Genomic DNA, 23,900 nt, shown 5'->3' on the forward strand with positions numbered 1-23,900 from the left:
AACAACTGTGCCACCTCTTGGTTAATATTTATTAACAGCACTCAGAGGCAGAGGAATCCAGTTCACTTTAAGGGTCACCTACATGATTGTTTCCCCACTTATAATCAAACTGTACAACAGCAAAATTCCTTTCCTCCTCTGCATTTCTTTCCTTCTGTCTCTTAGTCGTTCTCTCCCACAGCCACTGAATTATTATCTGACACGTTGGCCTCCTTGTTTCCCCTCCCATTTTCCCTCATCCAGAAGGTGATGCTGATAGGAGGTTGTGTTGCAGTTTGTCTGACCGTCCTCATTATTTCCCTCGCAGTCGGACTCAGTTAAGACCATAAGAAATCCCCACAGAGAGGACAGGGTGTTGTGCCTCCTGTTAAGGCGATGCACATGACTGCCAAAGAAACACAATACTAACTCTTCATCTTTTAAATTGTATGGTGGGCCCTGTAATGTACAGTCAGTAACTGCTCATTAACTGGAACACTGGCTTACACTGCTGGTCTGAAGGCAGTCCAATATGTCTCTCTGCACTCAAAGATTATACATTAACTTTTAGATGCATTTTATTTATATATGCTTTTTATAAACTATACAGTCAAGCACCTTGAGGAGCTGCTGAACTGTGCTTTGTGTCTGTTTGTGTGATAAGTCACGTTCCTTTGTCATGTGCATGTTCTGCAGTCTGTTGAAGCATGTTTTTCCACAAACACAAAGCTGCAGATACATACAATCAAAATAAGTGTAAGTGTGTGATGAATCATTGAGAACTCTGGTAATATTCTTAGCATCAAAGGAATAGTTAGACATTTGGGGAAATAAGCTTATTTGTTTTCTTTCCATGTGTTAGATGAAAAAAATAGATAAAAACTGATATGTGCAAACTTAAAGATTAGTGATTTTACAGGGGTTTATGTGCTGGACTGTTTCTTGGCCTAGTGCAGTAACTATACAATACTCCAGGATGTCACTGCACCTGGTCAAGAAATATTCCATATTACATAAACGGAGTGCATAACCCAAAAAAGGTTTTTAGCATCCAGGTATGCATCTGCGTTGTGCAACCTATGGCACATTGCTTTAATGTGCCATAGGTTGCAATTTCAAAGGGTTTACAGACATTTGTAATGATGGTGCAAGGGGAAAATGCTTTTTGGGCTTCAGGACACTTTTTTTGTTGCAGCACCTCAAGTGGCCACTTTGACAAATTGGCAACAGGGCTGAGTGGCAGCACAGTATCCAGCTCTCCTATTAAAAATCCCTGTAAAAACACAAAATGTTTTCACATGTTGTTTTTTTTTACACAGATTAAATAAGATATAATGTGTTAATTAGAGTGCTGTAGAGGTGCTGGTTGGCTGATTTTGTTCTGTTTCTGTCCCCAACTTCATTTTTATCATACATTAGAGTGATACTGATCCTCTCATCTAACTCTTGACTGAAAGGGAATAAGTATATTACCCAAAGTGTCAAACTATTTCTTATGTATAACTATCTATGATACTGATAGAGACCACAGAGTTTTAAGTGTTAGGCGCTGGCTGTTTATGAACTCAAGAGGAGGAATTCATGATAAACAGGTTTAGTTTGCTTTAAAGCCACTCTGTGGATTTGTACAGAACAAATGAAACAATCCTATTGATCATCTGTGCAGTCAGTTTATAGACTGCTTTCAGCTTATTTCAAGAGATAGCTGTTGTATTACTATCTGCCACATTACCCTGTCTGATACTACCACCAGATGTCACCAAAACTGAGGATTCCTATACTTTACACGCGGTGTCTTTTATTGTGGCATGCATGAATGTTGTTTAATGTGCTATGAACAAAATGCAGGAACCAAAGATTTATGGTTTTAAAAAAGGAGGATGTGGAAATGCTTGTAAACCACACTCCACACTCAAACATCAGAGGATATATTAAATACAAAATGTTTTTCTCCAAACCGTATTGAATTCATTTGCTTTTCTTCTAAACTGCATTTTGTTCTGATTATTGTTAATATTGATTATTGTAAGACCTGTGTTAAGTGAAGTATAAACTCATATTTCTAACATGTCTTCTTCTGTTCCCCATTTGCTGCCTTGGATGACTGTTTCATTTGTTCTTGTTAACACTATTCAGAAGAAAATTATGATTCTTATATGCTGTGTGGTTCTGGGAATTGTCATCGCTTCCATCGTCGGAGGAACGCTGGGCTAAACCTCAGCCACACACTGACACTGAAAGACACACAGACACACACACACACACACACACACACACACACACACAACAGAGCAAAAACAGAGGAGATACACATTATCAGTTTCCTGTTTTCATGAATGCAATCTATTACATGTTTAGCACAAGGTGCATTACCTACTGTACGATACATTTTAAACACAGTGTACAGGGCCAGAGGTGTTTTCGCATGAGTTGCTATTTTGTAAATGTGTGGTGCTGCAAAATGTTTATCTGAGTGTTGAGTGTTGTCGAAGATATGATGTTTTTAAAAGTGAATTCTCGAATGAAAAAGTTACTAAATGCTATGTAATGCTATACTAATACATTCCAACTTCCAAATATGACACTTATTCAGTTGTAATGTCTATTTTGTGTTGTACAGGCAAAGTGACAGGCCACTAATCTGCAGTGTTTTCAAAGCCACGTTATCTATAGACCTCTTTATGTGTTTATTTACTTTATCCCTTCTAGTCTTCTAACTTCATGTCTCTGATGTCCTCTACCTCCCTTAAAAAGCCCTGCATGGTTTAGTTCACTGTAAAATGGTGTTTTGTATTCTATTGCAAAAGAGGAAAGAAGACAGCTGTACTGATGTGGGATATTTTGCTCATAGAATCATTACACTGCCAAACTTTTTCTAAATATCACCTCTTGTAGTTCACAGAACCAGTTCTACTGTATTTAATATCATCTGGCCTTACCAGTTGTGCAGCATTTCTGCCCATGGCTCCAGTGTTGAGTGTGAGTGAGTGCATGCCTGCATTAAGTAGATGGGGACAAAGAAATGTGCGTGTTCATTTGTAGCTACATGTTTGAACGTGCCGAGTGCGAGTCATGGGATGGCCATATGGGTACTTGTTAATAGCCACCTGTGTCTTTGTTTTGTATAAAGTGTAAACATGATATAAAGCTCTCTAACACTGCCAGTATGTTCAAATAAGCTGTTAAAATGGAGTCTAGTCTGATAATTCTGGTCTGTAAGTGACAAACCCTTGTTGTTTTATGTCTTTTTATAAACCCTGAGCTTTAAACAGAGCATATCCTTCTGTCGAGCTACTTCTCTCTTTATTTTTATGAATGAACTTGATGAGTCAGTGAAAGCGTCAGCATGAACTCAAAGTAGCCCTGTGAAAGACTCTTATATCAGTTTTTTGGCGACACATCAGACATGCACAGACTGCAACCATGTTACCATGTTGCCTACTCAACTTATTGCCTTGTGTTGTATTGTGTTGACATGGTTCTGTTTGTTTAATCTGAGTTATTTTTGTTTTTGTTTTGTTTTGCTTTGTTTTTTTCAAGTAAAGTTTGTCTGAAAATTACTTTCAGTTTGTGCTTTGATTTGCATACATGCTTTCACATAGACGGGATGTTCCTGGTAAGTGCCACTAAAGGGAAATTCTGGTATTTTTCAACTTGGGGCTCATTCTTGTAACTGTAGCCATTCTGACTGTGGGTCATGATACTGTGCACTCTGCTGCTGTAGAGATTCAGGAAAGATGACTCATTATGGTACACTGGGTCAAGTAGCGTAAAACAAATAAGAGTACTGCATTTAAAATCTTACATTCGTGAAAGAACAAATGTATTGGAAGCTAAATTTAGGTACACCCAGCTAAAACTAATGCATTCTAATACAACAGTCCTCCATCACGGAGGTTATTATGTTCACTTTCAGTTTAAACAGTTTTAAAGGGGTGTTGATTCAACACAACCATCATTTTGGAGGCTGTAGTTTGTGGTGCTATTGAACTGTGTTGCATTATACAGAGAGGTGTTTCTGTTATTTAGCCTGCCCTCATTGGTATAAATGGGTTGGGCAAAATAATGGAGGACAAGATGTCACAGGCATTTAACTAAAGGGCACAAGGCAGTCTTCACCCACCAGTGTCTACTTGCTTTATTTATCTTCAGTTCAATGAAGCTGTTGAACTTGTACATCATGTTGTATTGGAGCTCTGCCCAGAAGTTCCTCTTTCATTTTGAAGGTTGCATCTGTTCCTCAGAGAAAGAGAGTAATTATACCAGTTTCTTTGCTTTGGCTAGTGAGAGATCTGTTCCCATTGATATCAATTCTGTTGTTCTAAATTAACATATTCTTTCTATACGTATTTCTTCTGATTTAGCGTTACATAGTAGACTATTACAGACAGAAAAAGACAGTGAAAACAGATTTTGTCCAGCTTGCAAACTCAACGTTTTTCATCTTTGGACACAAGTCTAATGACAATTCAAGTCACTTTTGCTTACAACATTGGAATTTACTTCCCATTTTTGTAGGACAATTGTGTCCTTTGGGCACTTTACTTTGCATCAGCTCTCATCTGGACTCCAAAGTTCCTCTTTTCTCAGTTAAAACAAACAGAACATTTGCTTCCTTTTAGCCTCATGCATACTAGACTGATCATTGCATCCAAATAAACACATTTATAAACAGTATTTGATTATTCCTTTATCATTCAGAGTTAGTACGCAATGCTTCAGTAATATTTAACCAAAGGTCTATAGTCCATCACAGATTAATGCTTAACACATTGAATTCTTATTATCATAACTATTAGAAATTACTCCATCTACATGTAAAAATGCATCACTTACCATCATGTATACACTGATTATTTCACATAGATACAATCACTTTTCTACCTACTAATATTTTATTTAAAAATGTGTGGTTTAATAAATGTTTCCATCTCCTGTTTTCTGAAAGATTATTAGCAGACATCTTGAATCATGTCCCCTCAGACAGTGACAGAGGAAGTGTGCAGATCCTTTAATAAGTAAGTAAGAGCACAATAATACAGTAAATACAGCATTACAACTAGTCCTACACTAAGAATGTTACTGAGGAAAAAGTACAGAAATATCCTCAGCAAAAATATCCTGAGAGTATCAAAAGTAAAAGTACTCTGATTTGCAGTATGACCCCTTCAGAACAGTATATTACTTTATTTATTGGATTACATTAGATACATTAACATGTAAACAACATTTAATGTTGTGGTTGTACTGTTTATTTTGTAACATTATTTTGCACTGTATTTTATGAATCAATCATATATTTTATATCTAAAAAATCATCTGCAAAGTAACTACATCTGTCAGATACATGTAGTGGAGAAAAAAAGCACAACATTTTCCTCTGAAACCTAGTAGAATAGAAATATAGGCTAAGTATATAGAATGGAAATACTAAGTGAAGTGAAAGTACCTCAAAACTGTACACTACATGAGTAACTGTATTTTCCACCACTGCTCAGAGCAGACTTTTTTCTGTGCACACAGTATCACTTCACCAAGTAATTCCTCATAAATCATAGTGAGCATAATGTAAAACACCCATCTTAACACACTTTAGTATATACTGTAATATATATTGTAATAGAATAAATGAAAAATCTGAAATATCAGATCAATTTTACTTACAATCTTTTGATCTGTCGAAGTCTTGAAAACAAATAAAAACCTCTCAAAAGATGCAAAAGTATATTTTTGGGAGTAAAAATTAAAACAAGCAGAAACAGAAAAAAGTAACAATTACTGAATTAATCAGAATTACTGTTACAGTACATCAAGTATGAATCACTTATCACCACGAGTATATATTGATTATATATTGTAGATACAACCGATATTCTACTTATTAGCATTTTACTTTATATCGCATTGTCTCCTTCATTATACTTTCATCTGCTAAATGACTGTGAGCAGGTGTCATGCATTTATAACATAACCTCAGCTGACCCTGGAGAAGAAAGTTTAATGCCACCATTTCTAGCAGAATGGTTCCTCATAAAGTAAAGCCAATATAATTTTACACGTTTAATGAAGTTTGCACTAACCAACACTCAGTCCTGTCTCAGTGGCCTGGAAAGAGGTAGAAGTGCTTTGTTAGAGTGCATCTGTCCTTGGTTGGCATCTGTCTTTTGGTCTCAGAGGGGAAATCTTCAAAGCGCTGCATGACCTGTGTGGTTAAAATGAGGGGAAGAAACATCATTACTGTTTGCTCTAAGGTCTTTTTGAATTGTATCACACAGCTATTGTATCACACCATTTAGCTTTTAGCAGAGTCTATTCAAAGTCTTCTTTTAAATTTCCCACCAAAAATAAAAGTTTCCATGTGCAAAACTCACTTTTCTGAAAAGTTCATCAATGTCATCCTCATGGGAGTAGGTGTTAAATACCTCAACAATGTACTGGATAAGAAAAGACCCATGTTCTGGTTGTCTATATGAGACAGTATCTGCAGGAATGTAGAAACAGACATAAGGTAATTATTCTTGGCTGTTATCAGTGCATTTAGTTTATATTTATCTTCACTATGTCCTGAGCTATAGAGTAAGAACTGTTAATATCAGAGACAAACTGACCTGGGGTGCTGGAAAGTAAAGAAATGAAGTCTTTTTCTTTGTGTGCACATCTTAAAGCATCATCCACAATGTTTTCTTCATGAGTGGGGCCTGGCCATGATGCATCGTCAGAGACCACAGCTGCTTTTGCGCTGTCACTAACAAGCACTGATCCACCACTCTCTGCAATATACACAGAATACTTTTAAAACAGTGCAGGTCCCAGCTGAACCTATGCTGCTGTCTGTGAGAATGGGATGAGAATCACCTCCTCTGCAGGCCTGGATGATGATGATCTTGGGTTTGTTTAGCAGCTCCCGACAGTTCGCTGTTCCCAAGTGTTTGTAAATGTTGTCAACAGGGAATTCATCCGGCTCTTCATCTTTAAAGTTGATGCCAAGGACAGCTCCCAGTTTCCCGTGAGACATGATAACCACAAACACGCTGTCCTGTCTCTTTGAGCTTCGGATGTTTGGAGAACTTCATTAGAGCTTCATCAATCTGCTGTGAGAGCACAAAAAAGTCATACATCAGTTACTGTATTGAGAAGACAAATCAACTGTCAACAACAAAAAAAAACATGTCTTTCTTTTTTTATGCTCCAGGAATTATGATGAATGATGAACTGATTAGATTTTTGTGGTCAAAAACACAACATGTTTTTGGCCACAACTCAAGAATTCACTCACTGATTAACTGTAACTCGACTGGTTGATGGTAACTCTAGTTTTAAAAGTACCTTTCCAGTGAGGTCGCTGTATTTCACCACCTCGTATCGCAGAGCTGTGAGCAGTCTCTCCATGTTCTCCTCGTCCTTCTCAGCGCCATATCTGTTTAATCTCGTATCAGTGAAGTTTCTATTTGTGATTAGCAGGGCCACACGATTCCTAATGGACTGTTCTGCCACACGGTAAACCTGAAAAATAAAAGTAGTGTCTGAATAACATCATATCATCTACGTAAAGAGATTATGAGATTTGTGAAGTGTTGGATCATGAATGACAAACGTTTTTATCATTCAGTTTATCCCTCCAGAATGTATCAGTGGTGGTGATGAGCTTGGATGACCAGCTGGGCTCTGCTGCTGAAAACAACAAAATGCAACATAACAACTGGTTAATATCATGTACTTTTACATCTTTGAAAATGACATACTCTGATCTTCTTATAATGTCAGCTCACCTGCAGGCTGAGCAGGTTGGCCGCAGGACAGACCCAGCTCAGAGTGAAGTGTTGGATCTCTGCTTTCAAGATGAGCGATCAGCTTCCTGCTGGCTTTGTCTCCTTTCCTCTTCACTATGTCGATGAGAGCGCGTGCCATGTCCGCTTTGTTACTGTTGTCCTCAAGCACCGAGTCTGTCTCTCCATCATTCAACAAACCATCATCCAAAAGGTCGTCCAGGAGCTGCTTGAGAAGGGCTTTCGAAACCTTTTCCACAAATCTCCCCCTCACTCTGGTAAGCTCCTTATCTAGGGAGAAAAATGTGACTCTACTATCTGCCTTTGAATTACTCAGGTAATTCAAAGGCAGATACTAAAGATAATATGACATGCTAACAACATAAAATTCATTATTATTTCTGCTATATCAGGAATCCTTACCTGCCATTGTTTATAAGCCTTGTCTCACTGGACTGCATCAAATTCCCCAATCTTCTTCCAACTTTTAAGGATGAGTGTGTATTCTTATTGGCTGAAGCACTGATGTTATGTCAAGAAAATATGTTAATTCACCAGGAAACATTACTTCCATGGAAGTGTTCGTAAACAAGTACAACTAGTAATACCACACAATTGTTTTGTTTTTCTTGCTGCAGATTGTGGGTTATGATCTGAAATAAAGTTAAATTTAAGAATCTTTGCACCAAATAAAAAAATTAACAATTACAGCAACCAGTAATATTTTCACTGTATGTATGGGCATGTGAGTATTTGTATTGTATCTCTATTATTATATTATAGATAGACTTGAAAAAAATATTTAAATTAAGGATCAGTGTTAGGAAAGTTATATATCAATATCAATGTCACTGAATCTGAGATGAGATAAAAACCATCACAGTTGCCATTATTGTTGAAAATCATTGTTTTTTTTATCTAAAGGTAAAAGGGAGTATTCTGGTGCCATGGAGGAGTGGGTACGGTAGAGTTTTCCTGTTGGACTGCTTTTTTCACAAACACATACTAGGTGTAACAGATACACTGCAGAGCAGTATTTCAGCGTGTGCTAAACAAGGCAAAGGTAATGTGTTTCTAATATGATTTCCTTCCACTGTCTTTTGCTAATTAACCAAGTTACAGTGATTTTAACTAAATTAACTTGTGGCTACAAGGAATTAACTCAAATTAAGTTTATCTTCATAGCCTTTTGTCACAGGACAAATCTATAACTGTTTTAGTATGGATAACAAACAACATATTTTCAAAACATCTGTAATGCTCAATGCAGGTATCATAGCAAAGTAAAGACACAATATTATGTGTGTGTATATGTATTTATCTATTTATTTATTTATTTTGTTGTCAATTGATTTGCTTTCCAAAAATGATATGTTACCAATGACCTCATACACAGACTGGTCTGGGGGCCATGACTTTTAAAGGTGGCTACAAAGTCTGTGTTAAACAGCACTGAGACCCGGAAAGAAGTAGAATCGTTTTATAAGAGTGCATCTGTCTTTGGTTGGCATTTGCTTCTTGTTCTGAACAGGAAAATCTTCAAAGCGTTGCATGACCTGTGTGGTTGAAACAAACAGTGTGTGAAATTAAGTATGGATTACACTAATAAAACCAGAACATCATCATTACTGATTTCTCTATGGTGCCCCACAGCTGATATATTTTTCCATTTATGCAGATTTACAACAGGTTACACTTGAAAAACTCACTGCTCTGAAAAGTTCCTCAATGTCTTCCGCATATGCAAAGTTGTTGAAAACCTCAACAATGTACTGGATAAGAAAAGACCCACGATCTGTTTGTCTATATGAGACAGTATCTGCAGGAAAAACAGAAACAGAAAATACATTTAGTTTTTACTACATAAAGAAACTATTCTTGGAGATTATTGATGTTCATCTTCAGTATGTCATGAGCTTTGGACAAATATCTGATTATATTTGAGTTAATCTGACCAGGGGTGCAGGAAAGAAGAGAGATGAAGTCTTTTTCTTTGTGAACACATTGCAAAGTATCATCCTCTATGTCTTCTTCACAGGAGGACGCAGACTGTTGGACATCATCACAGTCCCCAGATGCACTATCACAAACAAGCACAGATCCTGCCCTCTCTGAAACACATGTGGCATATATTTAATACAGATCATGAGAACCTCAGTCACTTAAAGACAGCAAACAAGACATTCATTTAGCATTAATGAAGTTGTATTAAGATTTGGTATGTCTGTAAGAATAGGAGAGACGCACCTCCTCTGCAGGCCTGGATGATGATGATTTTGGGTTTGTTTAGCAGCTCTGGACATCTCTCTGGACCTAAGTGTTTGTAAATGTTGTCAATGGGAAACTCATCTTGTTTCTCATTGTCAGATATCCCATGTTTTGCGTTGACACCAAGGACAGCTCCCAGTTTGCCGTGAGACATGATTACCACCACGACGCTGTCCGTCGCTTTGAGTTTTGGATGAGTAGAGAACTCCATCAGAGCATCATTTATTTCCTGTGACAACAAAAGAGGCAGGTATCACTCATTATGTCCCCAATTCAACCAGAAAGTTTGTCTGTTTTTTTGTTTGTTTGTTTGTTTTATTTCCATGGTTACCTTTCCAGTGAGGTTTGTGTGTTTTACCACCTCGTATCCCAGAGCTTTGAGCAGTGTCTCCATGTTCTCCTCATCTTTCTCAGCTCCTTTCCTGTTAAATCTCTCATTAGTGAACTTTATATTGGTGATTAGCAGGGCCACACGATTCTTGATATTATCTTTGGTCACAGGATAAATCTGAAAAATACATTTAAAGGAAGAAAATCAAATAAAAATGTTAAGCACAAGGAAAACTATTTTATTTCCAGTTGTTAAATTACTGGAAAATAGTGGAGGGTAAATCTGTCACTTCTGCCACGTGACATATTTGATTGTCGTTACTAAAATAACTAACTTTTTTATCATTTTGTTTCTCCTTCCAGAATGCCTCAGTGGTCGGGATGAGTGTGAGTGACAACTCTTGCTTCGCCTGGAGCTCTGCAGCTGGGAACAACGAAACACAACAACATTACTGTAAAGTAAGTAAGTGTAAATAAAGCATCTGCTGATCATGACTGTGTCAAAATGAAATAAATTAGTTTGGATAAAAATAGGATGAAGTTCTCTCTCAGCTCACCTGGTGCAGGAGCAGGCTGAACACAGGACAGGCCCAGTTTAAAGAAAAGTGTAGGGTCTTCCTTCTGAAGATGAGTGATCAGCTTGTTGCAGGCAGCATCTCCTTTCTTCCTCACTTTGTCGACTAGGGCGCGTGCCTTGTCGGCTCTGCTACTGTTCTCTTCAAGCACCGAGTCTTTCTCCCCATCATTCAAGATACTGTCCTCTAAAAGGGCGTCCAGGAGCTGTTTAATCACTTCAGTTGTCACACTCTCCACAAAGTTTCTCCTCACCTTGTTGACCTGATCTGAAAGACAGAATATAAACCAAAAAGAAATTACACAACTTTAAATGTTAAGGTGATTTCAATGAAAGGTTAGGAAAACATCAGCTTTTTACAAACTAAGAGAAACAGTCAGTCTTTATAGTAATGTTTTTGTTTTGTTTTTTTACTTTTATCTATACAGTAGTTCTAATAGGAATAGGAATTCATGATACATCCTGCAAGAAATCATGCATGAAATCATCTTTATGCAATCTTTACTTGTGTTACGTGTGTTTGTACCTGTATTAAAAGGTGATAATAATATTGTTTTATATATTATATGTGTGTTTTCACATGACTACATGGTAATTAGTATGAGTGAACCTTTTGTGACTACAGGAGGGAAGGCTGTGCCCTTCCTTGTTTTTTGTACTTCATTTGAAGCTGAATACGTATTTGTAATAATTTCACGTCATAACATGAACTATTAGATAGTATGTGATTGGCATAGTGTGTGGTTTCAGTCAGAGGAGATCACTTTCTCCGATAAAAGAAACCTTTCAGATCTGACCTGCTCACTTGCATAACCTGCGTTTACTGTTCACCTTGTCCTGATCAAACACTTCAAACGATGGACCCTGAACAGGCTATAAACATGGTATAAGGTACATTACAGTTGTCAGTTTTGATCTCATACAAAAGGCCTGTAAATCGAAATTTTAAAACTCTAAAAAGTCTGTATCATATCTTCATGTTATTTTCTCTGTTTTTTTAACAACAAAGTGGACCTAACAATAGCACAAACAGGGCGGGGATTAGCGCCAGTACAGTGAAACTATAGAACATGGTATGTAAATGAAAATGTAGAATAGCCTAATCTAGACTTTTATACGACAGACGTTGGTTGTAAAGCTACTAAAGCAAAAGAAATCATATCAGTGCCCCCTGTCCTCCCCCAGACCACTTAAAGTAAATGTAACGCATGTAGACTGCTGACTTGTTACCACCTAACGTATAGTGCTATACCGTCACCTATAGTTTCCCGCAAAGTCCGTGTAGCCCGTGATCGCTTACCTGCCATTGCACAAATATCGTATCACAGGAGTGTTTAAACTGAAACCTGCAAAGTGCCAATGAAACTTCCCAGCCTCTAAAAGCCTGTGTGGAGACGAGTGTGTAATGCGCACCGGTCGCTTCGTTTATGGTGTTTCCTGCTTTGCGCATCTAACCCACCATAAGTACTACAGCACACTTTTGTTTAACTTCCCGGGCTAAGAAGGCGTTGCCTAAAATTGGTTATTCGGTCCCAGGTGGTGTGCCCTACATGTCGGTGTGACTCATCAGAAACCGTATATGAAGTAATCGAGACTAGACGTGGTTCCCTGGATCACTGGAATGACAACAATTTCCTCTTTCCACTTTAACGCAGCGCAGCAGTAATTTACGGTAAATCTTGTTCACTATATCACTATCACTATAGGAGTTATGTAGTTATACTGACAGAAATGAAAAATCCAAGTTACTAACAAGCACACAAAATTATTTTTTTTAAATAAAATTTATTGATGAAATCAGATTACAATACAAATTGACTGTAATTCAAGTAAATGTTATGGATCATCTACTTGTTTGCACACTCTGAAGCTAAAAAAAAAAAAAGTTTTTAAAAAATATATCTGAGCTTTCCTGTGACCCATGTCTCCGAACCCATTTGTTGAAACTGTGTGGACAGGAGCCAAATCTAAGGAAAAAACAACATAAAGTGTCTTAGCAAAGTGTTGTCCATGAGTGGTCCAGAAGATATTCCCTGCTGTTTGGATGGATAGTGTTGTCACTGGTTGCGAGCTGTGACAGTGAAGGCCACATCATGATTCACATTATTTTCATACTCATCAAAACCATTCAGTGACCCCTCCTGCCCTGTGGATGAGGAAACTGCCATTCAGCCTTTTCCTTTAATTTGTCACCATCATTATAATTGCCCAGATTTTGAAAATGAATGCAACTTGTGTGGGCACAAGACCTTATTTACATACTGCTCTGACAATCTGACAGATCAGACAATTCATTTTTAACATCTATCTAATCTAATTTTGAAATTCATTTTTAATTATTTTTTTAAACTTTTACAAATTGCATGATAGGTGAATGAGGAGACTTTTTGTTCTTCATCTTCTCTGTCCCCAAGGCTTCAGCAGCAGGGATGGGTTCCTCTTGAGACACAGGCTGAAAATAGCAAAACACAAAATTGCTGGTGTCACGTTTCCTGTTATTCCTCAGTGCCATTGTGTAACAGTGTATTAATCCAAATTTTGCTGAAAACCACATTGTCCAGCTGTTTTAGGATATTACTGAGCCTTTAAAAAAGGAACTATATGTTTGAAACACATGTTTAAAGATTAATGTCTTCACTAGGTTGTTGATAGTTTTGACCTTTACATAGGATTTGTGGGCAGTAAGAAAAACATTAAACTTATAACAAAAATAGGATAAGGTTTTCCCTACTTGAGACTTCAGGCACATGCAGCTATTCAAATCATTGTCACTGATTAATATCTCACTAGCTCATTGGTGTTGATCAGCTCTGTTTAAGTATGCCAGCTCACCTGGTTAAAGAGGCTGACCACATTACAGGCCCAGTTTAGAGCAAACTGCAGGATCTCTGCTTTTAAGGTGAGCGATCATCTTCCCGCTGGCGTCATCTCCTTTCCTCTTCACTGCGTCGACGAGGCAGCGTGCCTTATCAGCTCTGCCTTTGTTCTCTTCAAGTATTGAGTCTTTCTCCCCATCGTTCAAGACACCTTCATCTAACAGGTCGTCCAGGAGCTGCTTTATCAGTTCATTTGATGCACTCTCCACAAAGTTTTTCCTCACTTTTATGAGCTGATCTTAAATGTGGAGATCAAAAAGAAATAACACAACTTTAATCGTTAGCCTCTTAAGGTGATTTCAAGGAAGGATTATGGTTTTGGTTAAGACCAGATAAGAAATATTGACAAAATGGTGCTGTCCATTTAACCATTTATCTCTTTCTTACAAGCTTAAAAAATTGGATTTTGAAGTGATTTATGTAAATATTATTGATCCATCAGGTTGTATAATGCATTTTAATTTCACACCTAGTCAAGGAGGAACTAACTGTAACAACTTGCTGGGTTGTTAAATCCATAACAATGTATTAATATTTAGTGAGGTAACCATTTGTTTTGTTGTGTCAAACTTGATAAGCATAGTAACTTTTGCTGCCAACAAGTGTGTCTTTGTAAAAACTACAATATTTGCTTCTGATGTGCATGAAGTGGAGTTTTAAAGTAGCATTAGATGGAAAACATATCAAGTAAAGTGCTTCAAAATAAGTAGGACTTCTATACACTGTAACAAATGTAGGGTTCTACACAGGGAAAGTGTGTGTGTGTGTGTGTGTGTGTGTGTGTGTGTTTAGGTTGCTGTGTTTCCTTCCTTGTGTAAAAATGAAACCTATGTGGTTTTCCTAGATATGAAGCCAGAAATAAACATGTCTGTAACATCATGGTATAATTTAGTACTCTCTTCCAGCCAAAGAGAGTAAAAGCTCATTTTATGTGAAATCTAACAATGTAATTTTTAATCTGTGTTGATAATTTGCCACCTAATCTACAACAAACTCTGTATTTAAAAGACATAACTGATATTAGAATTGAATAATTGAAACCTTTTGAGTTTATGGTCAAATGAACGCGAAGGCGGGGCTTGATAGAGCTTTCTTTCTTTTCTTCAAAGACAGGACCGAGCAGTTAAAAAAAAAATAGGCCGATGAGAGCAACACGTGAGTTGTAAAACCACGTTACTTTCGTTTTGTGAACATACTTTCCTTTCAAATTTGATCGGCTCTGACTCACGGTCGTCTTATATTCTGAGCAGTTTGTTTCCGTATTGTCTGAATAGTTTGCTTCCTTATTGTGCAGGTCACTGCTCTGATGAGTTCAGTAACCGAATAACTCAGTTCAGCTGTAGACTATAGCAACTATTTCAGTGGTCAGTGAGAGAAAATAAATCGTGTCTATGTCATTACCTCTGTTTTACAAACTTAAGTCATGCTGCATTTAGACACAGATCTTCTTACCTGCCATCGTTCATAAAGCTCGTGTCAGATTCAGGTCCAAACGGGATTTAGATTCACACCCAAAATCCTCCCTGTCTTGCGTAATCACTTCCAGGTGTTCACCTCAACTAATTTACCTAACGTTTTCAGTCATATGTGTGAAGTGCAAATAGGCCGCTCCAAACCAAATGGACACATCTGGCCTGCGGGTGTAGATCATGTGTGTTGCCAGATTTGACAGAGCGAACCAAGCAGAGCATACACAATCAACCAGTAGCAGTGCTTCATTTTCATTCATACATAGTTTTTAATTCCCTTATATGAGTAGCTGTTGTGAACCGATGAAGGAGGACTATAGCTGGACTTGACACCTTTTTAGCCTTAATTTGTTTACATTTTGAAACATTAACTACGTCGAATTTATTATAAGCAGTTAATTGTTTGCTGTGTGTCAGTGGATATACTGACCAGGATCAGTGAATTGCTTAAAATAAAAAATAAAAAAATAAATTAAAAAAAACTGACGTTTCTCAGGCAAGTTCTGCTGTGTTAAGGAGCGCATTTTCTCTCTCATTCAAGCGGGTTTATGGACGTAGATTAGCGATAGACATAACAGAGATTGATATCTTCAGAAATGTGTAAATCACATTGAATCTAAAAATATGTGTATGTCTGTGTAGCCTTAATCGACTCAATGACCTGTATAAGTGCCACTGCTTCTGCTGCAGCTGCTGCTGGTGTTAAGCATAAGCAGCCAAACTAAAATAGTAAACTTCCTGTTGTTTTTGGATCACCTGCGTGCATCTCTCCCCTTCACCTCACACAGCACCTTCACCTCGCCTCCGAACCAGTGTTTATCTGCCAAATTAAAGAAAGGGTGGACCAACTGAACGGAAAACTGCCCAAACTGGCAACACTGGCTCCAGATGTGGTCAATAAGACGGGGTGGAGTTAAAGGACTCTTCTCTTCACTATGCCAACATACCGATACAATAAAGAAACACTAGGTGGCGCCAAACCATCTCACCCAGTCTCTATACCAAAGAACAAATAAACATCAGAGAAGAAGAAACAACAGACAAAATGGCTGGTGGACGAAGCTAGCTACTTGGCTAATGTAAACATCCACCTACAATAGACTGGAGCTGGTGCGACGATAACGTTACTCGATAGCTTTCTGACGCTGCGAATGAGAGTGTATGTTGACACAAAACTCCGGAGTCCGGAGCATCATCATTAACGTAGTGTTAATCTAGCTAGTTACCTAGCGTAGCAGTGTAATTAGCTTAGGTAACAGCAGTAGCTAGCTGTAGATTAGCTTATTGATTTCGCATTTTTGAGTGTAACACAAACTTTACAGCCACAACAATGTACCTATTTTTGATGAGCAGTGATAGAAAGCAATCGTAACTAAGGGATGAAGCTATTTTGAAAGGATATTTTGTTTTAGAGTCAGCTTTGGAGCTCTGTCAGTCGAGTATAGCTTGTGGCTATCAGCTAGCTAATGCTAACCAGTAGATAGGTCAAATCTGGAGATATCCCTCTCGCTGTCACCAGATGTGACTTAGTTCCCTCGGAAAATTAAAACAGCCAGAGCCGACAAGGCCTTGATTTAACTTTTTGAACCGGGCAACATTTAACCACTGTCAATCAAATTAGCTTCTTACTCTGATCCTCGCTGGTGAGACTTGAACTTAAACTCCGTCTCAAGTTAACGCTACAGAAACTTGTCAGCAATCTAAAATTGATTTAACAATGTTATTATTATCATTTAATGCATGAGCAATGGAACTTGTCTTTTTTGTACACAAGACAGTGCACTGTTTTGGACACTGCAGTGCTGATCGTACTCACTGCTTTGGTTTTAAAGGTTTCGTGTCTTCTGGTCCCCCCTCTGCAGTCCCTCTTGACTTCGCTGAAGGATGATGAGCCAGCGGCGTGGGATCCATCTGGACCAATCAGAGCTGCTTTGCAAAAAAGGATGTGGTTTTTATGGCAACACTGCTTGGCAGGGCCTGTGCTCAAAGTGCTGGCGAGAGGAAAATCAACGAGAGAGGCAAAAACAGATTCAAGAAGACTGGGCACTTGCTGAGAGGTCTGTCTGTCTCTCTTGTGCCTTGTGTCCAATTTATTCCTAAATGACAAATACTGCACTTTTTGTTCTGTCATCCTCTCATATTGTTGGCTTGCTCTGATGTCTGCCCGTCCGTCCGTCCATCTGACAACTATTACAACTCTCGTAATCGTATCGTATTGTCGTTTCCCTCCCAGGCTGCAGAGAGAGGAAGAGGAAGCGTATGCAAGCAGGCATCAGAAGGCCCAATCACAGCCGACCATCACACCCCTCAACAAGTTTGAAGAAAGAAAAACTAAGGAGAAGTCCAGCAAAGTCAACACAGTCACAAAGTTTTTTATTCCTTCCACAAAAACACCACCAAAAAAAGGTATGTGTATTAGCACATAGAAGTTATAAAACTTCTGTTATTAATAGCGTGAAAAGTTTCCATTCCTATTGAGAAATTGAGTGATAACTGTGTCTTATTTGTGATTTATCATTAATTTTACTCGATGTCAGCCTCTTTTTACTTTAATACATTTAGTAGTTCCTCATTCATATGGAACTAGTTTTGGGACCTATTTTCCTGAAACATTAAAAAACAAAACTAGACTGTGGTCTCCCAAACTCAGCCTACGTTATCTGTGTTTTCAGTTCAACCACTTCACACACAGTTAGGTGGAAAAATGCAAGTGTTTGTAGCTTAGACTAAAATAACATAAAATGTTTTCCCCCAGATGCTGTTCCTTTTGACACACAGTCCAGCCCAAGCCCGAGCTCCTCTTCAAGCCGACACTCCTCTGTGGATAGTGACCACGCAACACGAGAGTTCATTGATTTTCTCAAGCCTTTGAAGTCTGGCAGGGAGATCTTCAAACAGTGCCGGGCCTTCACTGAGAGCATGGTCTACAAGCGGGTGAGTTTGAGTGGATTACTCGTACCTTTTTTGTTGGTGAAATGAGTTTGAAGGAGCCATGTAATTCTTATGTATGAATAGTTGTGCAAGTCTGGACAAACTGATTAACAAACTACCTCTGCCGCAATTACAGCAGCACTTATAACCTGCCACCACCTAATGTCTGTTTTCCACCGTTGTTTATCTGTAATACTGTTTCATTACTACCTGTTCTGATTTACTTGACACTTCTCTCTTTCCAATGTGTCAGTTACTGAATGAAATACGCTTACAGTCAGTTTCAACTCAAATCCTAAAACATATGGCAAAAATGCAAAACAGCAGCATTTATTTCTTATCATGATAGTTACTTCAAACATTTGCTTTTTTTAATTTTAATTTTGTTCATTTTAAATTGTCTGGTAATTGCACATTTAAATAGATAACACTGTCAAAATCAAAACCAGCCAACAATATACTCTATCACTCTGTCATATTTGGAGGTGATTTTCATATCGGTCCCTCTACCGTTACCATTTTTTAAAGCTAAAATGACATTTTATCTGAGCTGAAATGTTTACCTCAATCCCTTTAACACAGGACATGGGTGCTGATGAGCTGTCAGAGTGTGTGCAAGACTTCTACCAGAACCTCTCAGAACGCCTCCAGACCCAGTTCAAAGGTACTTCTTAACTCCATTATTTAACACTGTGTGTAGCTGATTGTACTTGCTTAACAATCAGGAATAATCAGCCGTAAACCATGAATGTCATTATCAAACTGTGTATAATGTCTTTGTCCCATATTTGTTTTGTTTTTCTCCTCATAGGTTCAACAGATCATGTAGAGAGTGTTATGGATGAAGTAGAGAAGTATATGATGACTCGTCTCTACAAGGAAGTCTTCTGTCCTGAGACCACAGATGATGAGAAGAAAGATCTGGCCATTCAGAAGAGAATCAGGTTAGCAAACAAAAGTTGTAATAATGCTCACATTTTTTATGTTAATGACCATACATTTTTCTCCGCATTCTCTCTTGTGCACAAGGAAACACAAGAGCAGGTAACACATCTGAGAGTTACTTAAATTGAAATTGTGTTCTGTTTCAGGGCCTTGCACTGGGTCACCATTGAGATGCTGTGTGTTCCTGTAGATGAGGAGATCCCTGAGGTTTCTGACAGCGTAGTCAAAGCCATCACAGGTAAGTTTCATGAGGTTTATTTTCCAGAAGCCCACAGTAGGCCATCACCTCATTATCTTGGCGGTAGAGATCCAGTAGGATTTTCAGATTAACGCTTTGTTATCTCCTCAAATTTCTGCATCATGCCAGATGTGATTGAAATGGATTCAAAGCGCGTGCCCAAGGACAAGTTGGCATGCATCACTCGTTGTAGCAAGCACATCTTCAACGCCATCAAAGTCAGCAAGAAAGAGGCTGCATCTGCAGACGACTTCCTTCCCACGCTCATCTATATTGTGTTGAAAGCAAACCCTCCACGACTGCAGTCCAACATCCAGTACATCACCCGCTTCTGCAACCCCAGCAGGCTCATGACTGGAGAGGATGGTTACTACTTCACTAACCTGGTGAGGAGATGGATACATGCCCGATTGAATTTATGTGGTTTATTCGTGTGGGTCTCTAAGTCTCCAGATATGTCCAGATTTTCAAAGAAGTTCTGGTGCTGTTGAATTGTGTTATACTAATATATGTATCTGTAGGCTGAAAAACAGGAACACCTCTTTGTGTTATGCAGTACTGTTCAACAGCACCACAAACAACATCCTCTGACATGATCATAAAGTTGGATCAGCACCTCTCTTACAACAAAAAGGATTTATTGCAGGACTGTTGTATTAGACTGCATTAGTTTTATCTAGGTGTATCCAATAAACTGCCTACTGAGTATATGTAACACAAATAGTACATGTCAGTCCAGCTCATCTAAAATCTTTCTCATACAAAAGTTCATGTTAGAAACAGAGTTACTAGTGAAACGGCTGTCCCAATAGACCATGATGAAATGTAGCCACAGAAGATGTTAAAATTTGTGTAACATGTCTTGTGGCTTAACTTTAACACCTTGCCTCATTGTATGCTGTGGTAGCAAAGTGGGAAAGCACTGAGGGAAAAAAGTTACAGTTTAAAAAGTCAACTACAACCCGTTATCACAAATTACCCCCATGGAAGTGGTTTAATGCCTATAGTTAAATCCTATAGTTTTTGATATTTCATGACAAGAGAAACACAAGAGAGATTTTTTAATAGAGCTATTGAGGCATAAATGTCATACCTTTCATTCTGTCTGTCTTAACTACTTAACTATCTAATAAAGTCAATATGCTACATTCCTTCTCCGTAGTGCTGTGCTGTGGCCTTCATTGAGAAGCTGGATGGTCAGTCTCTGAACCTGAGCTCTGAGGAGTTTGAGCTCTACATGTCAGGCCAGGCATCTCCCCACTGGCCACAGGCCACTGGGGCCTCTTCCTGCTCCCCAGGCAACACGGCTCTCAATCAGGTCCACAAACGCCTGGACCTGCTAACAGGGCTCGGTGAAAGACAGGAGCGCGTCATGGAGAAGGCTCGCCAACTGGAGAGCGACCTCATCGACTGGACAGACGAAGTGGAACAGAAAGTGCAGAGCGTCCTGGAGAGCTATCCACCAGAGACACAAAACCCCACTGCAACCACAGCTAGTGGGACAACGTCCACAGCATCATCAGCAATCGACTCTGATAACATTGAGAATGAGCTCCTGCCTCCACCACTGCAGCCACAAGTGTTTGCTGGTTGATGTGTAGAGCTCTGCTCTAAAAGAAATCTAGAGGCTTTACTCCACCCTCCCCCTTTTCCCTGCTGTTACACTTTGTTGTTCATATGGACATACAGCAGCCATTTGATATGGATCCCATCACCACTCCAGACATCTTGATTCCATCCATCCATTGTCCTGGAGGAACTGAAACACTGAAAAGTAATTAAACAGTTGTTAACAGAATAGTTTGGCATTTGGGGAAGTGCACTTATTAGCTTTCTTGCAGAGAGTCTGTCTATGCGGTAAAAAGTCACAACATCCACCTACAGACACCTGCTCAACTTATCACTTCTCGCTTGTTTAGTTTGTACTACAAGCGAGTGAAAAAATTACAGCTTATTTTGCTTTTTGTGTGGATTTGTGAGGTAGAGGTGTAGAGGTGCTAGTAGAAGATTTTTTAAAACCTGTGGACAGAGTTACCTGTGGACTCTTTATGCTAAGCTAAACTAGCTGTCTCCTGGCTCCAGCTTCATATTTAACGGACAGACATGAGAGTGCCATCAGTCTCCTCATCTAACTCTCAGCAAGCATTTCCCAAAAATGTCAAACTATTCCTTTAACGTCAGGTAACATGAGGCAGAGTTGCAGAGGCCAAGTACACTCTGAGCATTTGGTCCTGGATCTGTGGTAAACCCCTGATGTTCTGCGTCTATTATAGTTGCAGTGCAGTTTCAGAACAAGCAGAGCTGTACTTGCATCCATAACCCAGCCATGTCCTTTGGTGTCCCCAGGCTATTAATCCCCCTCCAGTGTGCTCTGACTGTTGCTTCCTCTTAGTGGGGTTTGCAGGGAAACCTTCCACAGTGTCATCCAGGAGGTGTCCTGGCCACCTCAGCTGGCTCTGACTCCACTCCAAGCTCTTCCCAAACATCTGAGTTAGTCACCCACAGTGGCATCCTCAGTACCTCAGTACTTCTTCATCCTTGTTATTGTTGTTAAATTTGTGCAGACAGGATAAATGGTTGGATGTGATTTTTAAACATGTTTCTGTTATTATTCACAACTTTCCAGAGGAAAGGATTTTATCATTATGTTGTTATGTGTCCATGTGTAAATTGTTAAGTGGAGGCTGGAATTTGACACACAGAGCCCTACTGCCTACTGAGTGACATCCAATAATATGACAGTCAAATTCAGTGAAATATGTTTTTCGGAAAGGAAATGGAAATCTGAATGATTCGCAACTTAACTTCCCCTCACTAAAATAACCCCCCAGCTCATGCTCGTGATCTCTGCTCTATTTACTGTGTGTTTCCCTGTCCCGTGGAGAAATTTCCTCAGAGAAAAGAGTATTTGCGCTTGTAGTGGTTGTGCATGCGGGCTTGTGTGGGTGAGAGGGTGTTGCATGGACATGTTCCGTTAATGTCGGTAAATCATAAAGTCCTCCCGCTGTGTCTGTGGATGTATGTTGTTGTCTCACTCCAGTCATGAGCTGGTTGTACAGAAGTGATTTTATTTTTCTATAGAGTGGCAGATATCAATTCTTCTGGATGCAATAGGAGACATTAATCCTGTAATATTTACAGTAGTACTCTTATAAAAGAAAATAGTTTGAAGACATGCAACATGAAGTCTAATGGTTGAAGAGTAAAATGTTCATCTGTTCACCTGTCTTCTCAAGATGGTGTCCTAAGCATGTCCCATCAGAAAAATAAAAATCTGTCTTTTTAAGTTACTTATATTATTATTTTGCACTGTCAGAGCTGTTGGATTAACTAAGTAACAAGGCAAAGATGATGCTGGCTCCCATAAACTCAAGACATTAAAACCCCTGACCCCTGTTGTACTAGTGCAGAAAAATCAACATTAACCAGTTTAATTTACTTTATTTTAGCACTTTTCTTCCGTTTGATTTTAAAGCTCTTAACTCAATACATTGAATGAAGGAAGTAGTTGTTACAGTCAGTTGAAAGGATAACTGGTGAAAACAATGATGTGGGCTGTTGCCACACAGATGTTTTTTAATTGTCTTTATGTGTATGTAGCAGTCATGAAATGTTTGGGAGAAAGATGTAAAAGGCACATTATTTTTCTTTGCTCATTAGGTAACGTTTCTTTACGTTGGTAGTTTTGAATCATTTTTTAAGTTCATGTTTGCAACAGTATAGTCAGTGTGCAGTTGCTTTCCGAGTTAAGTTTGAGAAGAAGCTTTTAATGCAAACAACAGCTTGAATAACTTCATATTGCACTGTATGCAGAAGCCATTTTTGAGGTATTTTAAAAAGTCTGAAACATCATCTTTGTACCTTATAGGTTTGTTATTGTATCACATGGGAGAAAGTAACTTAATACTGTCTTTTATTTAAATGTAACTTATTGGGGCAGTATTAGTATATTTGCATCTATGGGTGTGTGATGATGATTAATAAAAATTGAAAATGCATGATCGCTCATGCAGTTCCTGTTCATGTTGTTTCACATGACTGTCATGAGTTTGCAAGTTAGGATTAAATAAAGAGTCAACACTGAGAATTTTACTATTTGTACAGTTCTTTATAAATATATATATACCTATAGAATCTCTGGAATTCATTGATCCCCAGGGTCTGTTAATTATTTTTTTATATTTTGGAAACAGTCACTAGGCATGCAGACTAACAGCTGGTGAAATTATTAATTCACCTTTGTTAAGGGGAAACTGTTACAGCAGCACAAAAACTATTTTGAGAGGTAGGAAACATATTTAAAATAAAAAAGTACATCCAATAGTACAACTCCAAAAGCCTTACTGTAGTGGGCTTTAAACTAAGCATTTATTTTGACTTTTTTCAACTCTGTAAAGTAGGATTTGTTCTGTATATATATATATATATATATATATATATATATATATATATATATATATATATATGTGTGTGTGTGTGTGTGTGTGTGTGTGTGTGTATAAAACTTTTTCCTCTGAATGTGTG

The 23,900-nt window shown here is 38.4% G+C and overlaps 3 protein-coding genes across 10 annotated transcripts in view; 2 read left to right on the forward strand and 1 right to left on the reverse strand.

Moving 5' to 3' along the window:
- Positions 1 to 3,539, forward strand: part of stx1a (syntaxin 1A (brain)) — a 54,638-nt gene extending 51,099 nt beyond the window's left edge. For 3 of the 4 annotated variants that reach the window (XM_051065424.1, XM_051065423.1, XM_018702114.2), the window contains one exon: positions 2,116 to 3,539. In XM_051065424.1, coding sequence (XP_050921381.1) covers positions 2,116 to 2,193 — 78 coding nt within the window. In that variant the 3' untranslated portion in view covers positions 2,194 to 3,539. Of the gene's footprint in view, positions 1 to 243 lie in introns of all 4 variants that reach the window. The other variant, XM_018702115.2, reaches the window with a different exon arrangement.
- A 947-nt stretch (positions 3,540 to 4,486) lies between these two features.
- LOC108900839 (uncharacterized) lies at positions 4,487 to 15,452 on the reverse strand. Its single transcript, XM_051065521.1, is given in 16 exon segments — positions 4,487 to 6,181; positions 6,351 to 6,460; positions 6,588 to 6,749; positions 6,835 to 7,015; positions 7,017 to 7,070; positions 7,306 to 7,482; positions 7,574 to 7,650; positions 7,749 to 8,100; positions 9,191 to 9,301; positions 9,455 to 9,564; positions 9,701 to 9,856; positions 9,993 to 10,242; positions 10,345 to 10,521; positions 10,679 to 10,767; positions 10,901 to 11,185; positions 15,246 to 15,452. Coding segments are annotated over 16 exon segments (2,403 nt in total). The 5' UTR covers positions 15,253 to 15,452; the 3' UTR covers positions 4,487 to 6,076.
- On the forward strand, positions 12,224 to 23,468 carry rabgef1l (RAB guanine nucleotide exchange factor (GEF) 1, like). 5 transcript variants are annotated; one of them, XM_018702110.2, is made up of 9 exons: positions 12,224 to 12,589; positions 17,125 to 17,319; positions 17,496 to 17,668; positions 18,018 to 18,196; positions 18,776 to 18,857; positions 19,005 to 19,137; positions 19,285 to 19,376; positions 19,506 to 19,762; positions 20,539 to 23,468. In XM_018702110.2, exons 2-9 carry the CDS (start codon positions 17,147 to 17,149, stop codon positions 20,968 to 20,970), a joined length of 1,521 nt encoding a protein of 506 aa, XP_018557626.1. In that variant the 5' UTR covers positions 12,224 to 12,589; positions 17,125 to 17,146; the 3' UTR covers positions 20,971 to 23,468. The 5 variants fall into 5 exon arrangements, with proteins under 5 accessions (XP_018557626.1, XP_018557625.1, XP_018557621.1 ...); XM_018702109.2 differs by lacking the exon at positions 12,224 to 12,589 and adding an exon at positions 14,060 to 14,948; XM_018702105.2 differs by lacking the exon at positions 12,224 to 12,589 and adding an exon at positions 16,270 to 16,421.
- Positions 23,469 to 23,900: the final 432 nt, after the last annotated feature.

The sequence above is a fragment of the Lates calcarifer genome, linkage group LG21, assembly GCF_001640805.2.
Source record: "Lates calcarifer isolate ASB-BC8 linkage group LG21, TLL_Latcal_v3, whole genome shotgun sequence".
Lineage (NCBI taxonomy): Eukaryota > Metazoa > Chordata > Actinopteri > Centropomidae > Lates > Lates calcarifer.